This window comes from Procambarus clarkii, chromosome 61 (assembly GCF_040958095.1).
Source record: "Procambarus clarkii isolate CNS0578487 chromosome 61, FALCON_Pclarkii_2.0, whole genome shotgun sequence".
NCBI classification, from domain to species: domain Eukaryota; kingdom Metazoa; phylum Arthropoda; class Malacostraca; order Decapoda; family Cambaridae; genus Procambarus; species Procambarus clarkii.
Window position 1 is genome coordinate 19,829,412 of NC_091210.1, and position 10,927 is coordinate 19,840,338.

A 10,927-nucleotide genomic window follows, 5' to 3' on the forward strand; every position below is an offset into this window, starting at 1 on the left:
CATTCACTTGCACCAACGGAACCTCGAACTTCGACCACAGGAATGGAAGAACAGGAGCTGTACCGATCTGACTACGAGTGCCCACAATAAGAGAAGGTCTTAGAGACACATAACTGGTATCCAACTGGGATTTTCTAATCCCAGCCCCAGCAACCCACAAATCCCAGCCCCAACAAGCCACTAATCCCAGCCCCAGCAAGCCACAAATCCCAGCCCTAGCAAGCCACTAATCCCAGCCCCAACAAGCCACTAATCCCAGCCCCAGCAAGCCACAAATCCCAGCCCCAGCAAGCCACTAATCCCAGCCCCAACAAGCCACTAATCCCAGCCCCAGCAAGCCACAAATCCCAGCCCTAGCAAGCCACTAATCGCAGCCCCAGCAAGCCACTAATCCCAGCCCCAGCAAGCCACTAATCGCAGCCCCAGCAAGCCACTAATACCAGCCTCAACAAGCCACAAATCCCAGCCCTAGCAAGCCACTAATCCCAGCGTCAACAAGCCACTAATCCCAGCCCCAGCAAGCCACTAATCCCAGCCCCAGCAAGCCACTAATCGCAGCCCCAGCAAGCCACTAATACCAGCCTCAACAAGCCACAAATCCCAGCCCTAGCAAGCCACTAATCCCAGCTTCAACAAGCCACTAATCCCAGCCCCAGCAAGCCCCTAATCCCAGCCCCAACAAGCCACTAATACCCAGCACCAGGAGGCCCTTAATCCCAGCCCCAGCAAGCCACTAATCCCAGCCCCAGCAAGCCACTAATCCCAGCCCCAACAAGCCACTAATACCCAGCACCAGGAGGCCCTTAATCCCAGCCCTAGCAAGCCACTAATTCCAGCCCTAGCAAGCCACTAATCCCAGCACCAGCAAGCCCCTAATCCCAGCCCCAACAAGCCACTAATCCCAGCCCCAACAAGCCACAAATCCCAGCCCCAGCAAGCCACTAATCCCAGCCCCAACAAGCCACTAATCCCAGCACCAGGAGGCCCTTCCATGCATCCGGAGTGACAGTGATTGATTTATCTCCAATGTGAGCTAAACAACTTATCAATTGTCTTCATTGTCCACGAAATGGAAATAATTTTTGCATATAACCCTAGCGATGCTCAGGGCTGCAAAATCATTATTGCCAAACTATTGTTGTGGAATCATGGCTTCAAAATTATTGGTGTGGAATCATGGCTTCAAAATTATTGGTGTGGAATCATGGCTTCAAAATCATTTGTTACAAAATTCATTGTTTCAAAATTATTCTTGCAAAATGTTCGTGTCTGATGTGTTACTTTGGTTAAGTGTTAGGAAAACAAATTCTGTCAGTTTTTATAATGAGTGTTAAATTATGTGTTAAAAATTGTGGGAATAGAGTCATTATTTTTAACATAAATACAATACTTACTAAAGATAGTTTGATCACAAATGACAATAATGAAACTACAACTGATTTATTTACATCTTTTAACAATCATAACAACTTTGTTTACATGTAATAAAAAGCTTATGAGGCTGAAAACTGTTAAAGGTAAAAGGGGACTTCATGAGTTAGGGAAAGATGTACAGGTTTCGTAAATAGAGACGTGATAGACCACAGAGTGACTGAGGCTCCCTAGAGAGCTTGGCTTCAGTGGCAATTCATATTCCAGTGGAGCTTAAGTGGATTCCATTCTCCGGGCTCTGATATCCCCCCTGATATACCCTTTCATTCCTTCGCTCACCTCTATCTGACCCTTTGTTTCGGCCCCCCTTTTCCCTTACCCATCGTCTACCTCTACCCTTACTCACTAGCTCAGCCCCTTACCCACCGTTCACTGACTCAGCTTCCTAACCTAACCTAACCTAACCTAACCTAACCTACAATCCACTGGAAAAATAGAGATCAAGTATCTGAAAATTATAATGAAATGTGATATTCTATATAACAAATATTTTCTATATTTTTAGGAATATAGAATTATATATTAAACCGGCTATTGATAGAATCTATGCACTTGCTGAAGCGGAAAATCGAATGGTTTAGTGGTTTTCAAGCTTATAACGTGTTAATTGAAAACTTCATTGGATCAAGTGAAGTATTTGTGAAATTCCTTATAGAACGTAAAGGTGAAAATAGTCAGCCATTTCTTTGCATTCATGAAATAATTGGAATGGAATATAGTGGAGAGAGTTCCACATATGACGGGATTGAACTATCGGCCAATTAGCTTACATTGAACTATCGGCCAATTAGCTTACATTGAACTATCGGTCAATTAGCTTACATTGAACTATCGGCCAATTAGCTTACATTGAACTATCGGCCAATTAGCTTACATTGAACTATCGGCCAATTAGCTTACATTGAACTATCGGTCAATTAGCTTACATTGAACTATCGGCCAATTAGCTTACATTGAACTATCGGTCAATTAGCTTACATTGAACTATCGGCCAATTAGCTTACATTGAACTATCGGCCAATTAGCTTACATTGAACTATCGGCCAATTAGCTTACATTGAACTATCGGTCAATTAGCTTACATTGAACTATCGGCCAATTAGCTTACATTGAACTATCGGCCAATTAGCTTACATTGAACTATCGGCCAATTAGCTTACATTGAACTATCGGCCAATTAGCTTACATTGAACTATCGGCCAATTAGCTTACATTGAACTATCGGCCAATTAGCTTGACATCTATTTGCCAAAAATTGCTTCAATCGATAATGGTAAATGCCCTTGGTGCATATTGGGAAAGTCGGAGATTTTCCTGCTTAAATTTTTTTTCCAATAAATTTGAAGCAGTCGATAATGAAAAAACTTTGTAACATTGAAAACCTTACTTTGATAACGCCTTTGTCATTGAGCCCCACATTAGAAAAGTCTATATCTTGGGATGATATCTTATGCTGCTTTAGGGCAAAGTTACAGGATGATATCTTATGCTGCTTTAGGGCAAAGTTACAGGATGATATCTTATGCTGCTTTAGGGCAAAGTTACAGGATGATATCTTATGCTGCTTTAGGGCAAAGTTACAGGATGATATCTTATGCTGCTTTAGGGCAAAGTTACAGGAAGATATCTTATGCTGCTTTAGGGCAAAGTTACAGGATGATATCTTATGCTGCTTTAGGACAAAGTTACAGGATGATATCTTATGCTGCTTTAGGGCAAAGTTACAGGATGATATCTTATGCTGCTTTAGGACAAAGTTACAGGATGATATCTTATGCTGCTTTAGGGCAAAGTTACAGGATGATATCTTATGCTGCTTTAGGACAAAGTTACAGGATGATATCTTATGCTGCTTTAGGACAAAGTTACAGGATGATATCTTATGCTGCTTTAGGACAAAGTTACAGGATGATATCTTATGCTGCTTTAGGACAAAGTTACAGGATGATATCTTATGCTGCTTTAGGACAAAGTTACAGGATGATATCTTATGCTGCTTTAGGGCAAAGTTACAGGATGATATCTTATGCTGCTTTAGGACAAAGATACAGGATGATATCTTATGCTGCTTTAGGGCAAAGTTACAGGAAGATATCTTATGCTGCTTTAGGACAAAGTTACAGGATGATATCTTATGCTGCTTTAGGACAAAGTTACAGGATGATATCTTATGCTGCTTTAGGACAAAGTTACAGGATGATATCTTATGCTGCTTTAGGGCAAAGTTACAGGAAGATATCTTATGCTGCTTTAGGACAAAGTTACAGGATGATATCTTATGCTGCTTTAGGGCAAAGTTACATCACAAGAAAAAGAAAAGGTTTGTATAGAAGGGATGAATTCTTGTGGAAAGATATTGCAACTGAAGATCTGGAGAGCATGTTGGGCTCTGTCATGGACCCTGAGAGTGGGGTAGAGGCTACCAGGGGGGTGGAAGCCCCCCCTGAGAGTAGGGTGGAGGCTACCAGGGGCGTCGAAGCCCCTCTGAGAGTGGGGTGGAGGCTACCAGGGGGTCGAAGCCCCCCTGAGAGTGAACTGGAGGCTACCAGGGGCGTCGAAGCCCCCTGAGAGTGAACTGGAGGCTACCAGGGGCGTCGAAGCCCCCCTGAGAGTAAACTGGAGGCTACCAGGGGGGTCGAAGCCCCCCCTGAGAGTGAACTGGAGGCTACCAGGGGCGTCGAAGCCCCCCTGAGAGTAAACTGGAGGATACCAGGGGGGTCGAAGCCCCCCCTGAGAGTAGGGTGGAGGCTACCAGGGGCGTCGAAGCCCCTCTGAGAGTGGGGTGGAGGCTACCAGGGGGTCGAAGCCCCCCTGAGAGTGAACTGGAGGCTACCAGGGGCGTCGAAGCCCCCTGAGAGTGAACTGGAGGCTACCAGGGGCGTCGAAGCCCCCCTGAGAGTAAACTGGAGGCTACCAGGGGGGTCGAAGCCCCCCCTGAGAGTGAACTGGAGGCTACCAGGGGCGTCGAAGCCCCCCTGAGAGTAAACTGGAGGATACCAGGGGGGTCGAAGCCCCCCCTGAGAGTGAACTGGAGGCTACCAGGGGGGTCGAAGCCTCCCTGAGAGTAGAGTCGAGGCTACCAGGGGGGTCGAAGCCCCCTAAGAGTATGGTGGAGATACTCACGGAGGACGGAGAGGGTGATGGAGGCCAGCAAGGGGTCGGAGCCCCCCCTCAGAGCCGGATGGTCTGCCTCACAAGTAAACAACTTGCCGTCGTCCTCAGGCGACGCCGTCAACGCTATCCGGCTCCTGACGCTCCAACGACGCACCAGAGACGACGCCTCCACCCTCTCCTCCACCAGCCCTGCGGTGGAGCAAACGAACTATTAGTGTTGGCATCTTCAACAGCCCTGTAGTGGTAGAGATATCACATTAGATACGTTTCCAGAACGTTCTCAGGCCGTTCACGAACGTTCAAAGAACGTTCGAAAATTGACATTTTAAACACAGGAATGACATTACCTGTGACTGTGTACCTACATTAGACTTGGTATCTGTACCACAACATACTGTTGTACCTGTACCATCACCCACGAGTGTTCCTCTTTATCACTCACCTTGGTCCAACTGCAGACCGTCTCTGTACCACCAAACTGTTGGTGCTGGCCGAGCGTCCTTAACCAGACACTCCAGTGTGATGGAGGAGCCAGCCACCACCTCCACTACTGACCCGTCCCTCCACCCTGAGAACTCCACACTCCTCGGAGCCACTGTTGGAGAAACAGGTGTTTGAGGAGTGTCACTGTTGGAGTGACAGGTGTGTGTGTGTAAGATGTTTAAACAGACAGGTATAGACACTATACACCTCTCAATATTGCTGACGCCATATGTTTGAAATACACATAAAAATACATGCACGTACGCTCATTCATACATATAAATATGTGTGAATATACATATACAACAGTCAGAACCATGTACATAACCTCACACACATATATACATATTTATAATGTATATGAGTTGAGACATCACCCTGTGTGTGTGTGTGTGTGTGTGTGTGTGTGTGTGTGTGTGTGTGTGTGTGTGTGTGTGTGTGTGTGTGTGTGTGTGTAAGCCATAACCACTATGGCTATTGCCTCAATTTCTAAGTAATTAAATGAATTAATTTCTAAGTAATTTCATCTCACTTCCCTCGATAATTGCCAATTAAGTTACATAATTAAATAAATATACTGAATAATATATTTTTCCATGAACACGATGGCTGAAAAAGTCAGTAAATTCAGCAGACTTTGATTCTTATAGAATAATAAATGGAGAGTCAGTCAACTTGCAAGTCAGTAGAGTCTGCTGGACCTCAGCTACTCACCTACAGCTATATATATAATATATATATATATATATATATATATATATATATATATATATATATATATATATATATATATATATATATATATATATATATATACCCCCATAAACATCTTGCCTGTATTAGTTCACAGGAAACTATACAAAAATATATTTTTTTTAAGGGAATAAAGACTGTGTTTAGGTCAAGGATTGGTTTGGTCTTAAACTTTTTGGCTTACTACCCTCTTGAGGGTTATTAAGGCTACCAGTAGTGCTTGCTGGCTAGTGTATATACATATATATCTATATCTATATCACTTGTTGTATATATATATCCCCTGAAGGTCCAGAAAAAAAGTTTAATCTATATGGACTACTATTTTGAAGGATATTATTTTTTTTTTAATAATTTTTCCTACTTTTTTACGTTTTAAACAAAATATTTTGGAACTTTATTTTTGTTTGTCAAAATTATTTATTTATGTGTTTTAAAATCCGTTTTTTTGTGTTTTAATTATTAACTTTCGAATTATTTTTCCTCATTGATGTTTTTATATAATTTTAAATCATTTTATTATATTAAATATCTGATTTATTATTATCATTATTAATTATTTTTTTAAGTTAATAATTCTTTCCTCAAATGAAATACGTTTCCGAATAGATATTTGCTTTACTGAAAGAATTATATAATTATCATTCTAATATTTGGTATCTCTGATCGACTGATTTCATCAACTTCACATAAAATAATTACATAATTACATAGTCGAAACACATAACATAAATCCACAATGTTTTTCTTTCGTGTCTAAAAAAAACATCGTTAAATATTATAGGAACGTAATTCCTGACTTTAAATTATATATACAAGGAATTATTTCGTATTTTTTTTAAGGTATATTCGCATTATTCTTCTCTCACGTTAAAAAAATGTACCCAGAGCGGCTTTTTAACCCTAAAATACAGTACTGTAGTTTGTTGAGGTTATTTTGTGTTGTGAAATGTAGTGCTGTTTGGGTTCGCTAGTTAAGCTTAGCGTATATTATGAGTGCAGTTGCTGAGAGTGGCAGATTTATGGTTGGTTAACTTACGTTCTCTCTCTCTCTCTCTCTCTCTCTCTCTCTCTCTCTCTCTCTCTCTCTCTCTCTCTCTCTCTCTCTCTCTCTCTCTCTCTCTCTCTCTCTCTCTCTCATTCACCACGGAATGGGGGACTACATAAGTTCTGGGCCCCCTAATCTTCACTCTAACTTGATTCTCTCTCACTCGGCTGCACTCTACTAATATCTATCTCATGTTTGCTAACATTTTGGTGAGTGGGCTCCACCTGGCACTCTTCCCACACTCTCATACACTCTCCCACACTCTCCCACACCCTCCCACACCCTCCCACACTCTCCCACACCCTCCCATACTCTCCCACACTCTCCCACACCCTCCCACACCCTCCCACACCCTCTCACACTCCCCCACACCCTCCCACACTCTCCCACACCCTCCCATACTCTCCCACACTCTCCCACACTCTCCCACACCCCTCCCACACCCTCCCACACCCTCCCACATACACACTCACCCAGCACAGTAACATTGGCAGCCGCCCAGATGGGCGGGTTGGTCTGGGTGGGACCAACTTGACACTGGTACTCTCCGTCCTCAGTGATAGTGATACCACTGATCACCAGGTGATGTTGTCCTAGTGCCGGGTCACCTGAGTAGCTGTAGCGAGGATACCCAGGTACCTGGCGCTCAAACCCTGTAAGTAAACAAACAACGGGATACCAGTTAACCACCTGTCTAAATAACCCGGTTTGTAAACAAACATATGTGTGTTTACATCTGTCCAATTTCAACATGTGATTGTGTGTTCCAATCAACACCTTTCTTCTGGGTCTCATGGGACGCTTTTCAACACCTTCTGGCTGTCATATGACACCCAACAACACCTGCTGGCTGTCATATGACACCCAACAACACCTGCTGGCTGTCATATGACACCCAACAACACCTGCTGGCTGCCATATGACACCCAACAACACCTGCTGGCTGTCATATGACACCCAACAACACCTGCTGGCTGTCATATGACACCCAACAACACCTGCTGGCTGCCATATGACACCCAACAACACCTGCTGGCTGTCCTGTCATGTGGTAATACCTACAGTTGTCATATTATGCCTTTCAGTATACCCAAAATTTCATCCAACATTTTCTACTGTCAGAAAACAACTATCAACACACAAAATTCTGAAAAATAAAGAGACAAAATACATATATGAAAAAACACCAATTTATAAACCAACTCATAAAAATTTAAATTCAAAGTACAAATATCTTAAAATATATTCCAGTGCAAAACAGCTTAAAAAAAAATTATCGATTTTGCTAAATTTTTTGAGAAATCATTTTAAATCGTATAGCCATTATCAAATTATTTCCACATATCGTATGTACCTAATTAAACACATAACCATCCAATTTTGCAATTCTCTGAAGAGTTTCAATCATCACAAAAATTGATGCAGGAAACCCATGGATGAATATAACTTTATATTCTCTAAAAAAAAATTATAATTCTTCATATTCTTAACAAAATGAATCCTGAACAATTCTTGACTCTCCAGAATAAAACAAATTCTTCCCTTGGTAGAGATTTTATAATTTACGCATTGGTTAGCCAGGTGGAAACAATTAAGTTATTGAGCATGTGAATTGGTTTATTGGTATTGAGAATAAATCTTTTATCAGCATCCCAGCTCATCTCCATGTCTGAGATCTCTACAGCATCCCAGCTCATCTCCATGTCTGAGATCTCTACAGCATCCCAGCTCATCTCCATGTCTGAGATCTCTACAGCATCCCAGCACATCTCCATGTCTGAGATCTCTACAGCATCCCAGCTCATCTCCATGTCTGAGATCTCTACAGCATCCCAGCTCATCTCCATGTCTGAGATCTCTACAGCATCCCAGCTCATCTCCATGTCTGAGATCTCTACAGCATCCCAGCTCATCTCCATGTCTGAGATCTCTACAGCATCCCAGCACATCTCCATGTCTGAGATCTCTACAGCATCCCAGCACATCTCCATGTCTGAGATCTCTACCAGCATCCCAGCTCATCTCCATGTCTGAGATCTCTACAGCATCCCAGCTCATCTCCATGTCTGAGATCTCTACCAGCATCCCAGCTCATCATCAACCAGAATATTTACCGAGAAGATACAATAATTAACCACAAACACACAACCACAACCCTACAGTAACGTTATAACTTCCATAAAACGTTAACCCCCAAAAAAAAAAACGTTTAAAAAACGTTGTGGCTATGTTATGTTTTGTCTGTGTATTTTTCATACCCAAAAAAAGTTCACGAGTAAAAAATCTCTGAGTCAGTAATGATTGCAACACACTCTAATTGTAAAAACCTCACTTGTAGAGTGGTGCCTGATGTAATAATTGCCTGAGGCCTAATTATCATTCCCCTCCCCCCCCCCCCCTCCTCCCACTTACACAACAGGGAACGTAATTATATCAATTCCTATCATTCTTGCATTTGTTTAATATTCGCTGAACTTGGGCCAAGTAAGTGAACAAAATTATTCGTTCATGTTGCCACTGAATCTGTTGAGTATTTTGGTGTTGATAATCGACACATACAGCGGCAACATGATACTGTATCGGATGCACCGGTGATGCATTATACACCAAGCCAACCATAATATGCATCAATAGCCAACTAACACCAAGTTACACTCTGCAAACTATCAGAACATGATGGAACACATGACATACTACCCCAGCCATCATGTAAACAGGAGACTGACAACATACAATGAACCTATAAGTGATGTGCTCCACCTTCACCTCTTCCTTAGATATATATCAAAGTAGCAAGAAACTTTGTAATTATAATTGTGCCTTGTAATTAATTAATACATTGTAATTAATTGAAATCTGCAGTTTGTTGTTGTTGTTTAACATTCGCTACCTGGAACAAACAGTTCCAAGTAGCACGGGCTATGGTGAGCCCGTAGAAACAAAACACTGTAATCCTTCATCCGTTACCAAAAGCCAATACAACCAAAGCTGCTGGAATTAACTATCATCTCCCAGAAAAAAAGGATAAAATATTCTCCCGCGAGTCATAGAGAACTTCACTATTTCACAATTTCATCGTTAGGGGGACTTAAATGATAAAATTATTTTCAATTCCCCCCCTATTCTCTCCCCTCGTCCCGCTCTCATCAGCACCTCATCAATCTATTCCCATCTCTCTACCAGCGAACAAAAAAAAATTACAATTAGAAATAGCAGTTGAAGGCTTAGCTGTGAATTAACCGGTAATTAGGAAATTTCCGTTCCGACGAGTCGAGAATATCTTGTGTTGATTGCTTCGGCTTTAATCCATACGCATATACACGGAAAAACCACATGTGAAAAATAGAGAATGCTAAATGCGTTTTCGGCTTATATCCCCTTCATCAGAGTAAAGTAGAATCAAGAATTTTTTTATCATTGTTGCATGTATATATATATATATATATATATATATATATATATATATATATATATATATATATATATATATATATATATATATATATATATATATGTCGTACCTAGTAGCCAGAACTCACTTCTCAGCCTACTATTCAAGGCCCGATTTGCCTAATAAGCCAAGTTTTCCTGAATTAATATATTTACTATATTTTTTTTCTTATGAAATGATAAAGCAACCCTTTTCTCTATGTATGAGGTCAATTTTTTTTTATTGGAGTTAAAATTAACGTAGATATATGACCGAACCTAACCAACCCTACCTAACCTAACCTAACCTATATTTATAGGTAAGGTTAGGTTAGGTAGCCAAAAAAAGCTAGGTTAGGTTAGGTTAGGTAGGTTAGGTAGACGAAAAAACATTAATTCATGAAAACTTGGCTTATTAGGCAAATCGGGCCTTGAATAGTAGGCTGAGAAGTGCGTTCTGGCTATTAGGTACGACATATATATATATATATATATATATATATATATATATATATATATATATATATATATATATATATATATATATATATATATATATATATATATGTGTGTGTGTGTCGTACCTAGTAGCCAGAATGCACTTCTCGGCCTACTATGCAAGGCCCGATTTGCCTAATAAGCCAAGTTTTCCTGAATTAATATATTTTG

General features: G+C 41.1%; 1 protein-coding gene across 1 annotated transcript in view; it reads right to left on the reverse strand.

Moving 5' to 3' along the window:
* The window catches only part of LOC123774449 (nephrin), a 112,744-nt gene that overhangs the window by 56,610 nt on the left and 45,207 nt on the right, over positions 1–10,927 (reverse strand). Inside the window, exons 3-5 of the mRNA XM_069307960.1 lie at positions 7,303–7,482; positions 4,988–5,140; positions 4,555–4,734 (exon numbers count right to left, since the gene is read on the reverse strand). Coding sequence (XP_069164061.1) covers positions 4,555–4,734; positions 4,988–5,140; positions 7,303–7,482 — 513 coding nt within the window. The remainder of the gene's footprint in view (positions 1–4,554; positions 4,735–4,987; positions 5,141–7,302; positions 7,483–10,927) is intronic.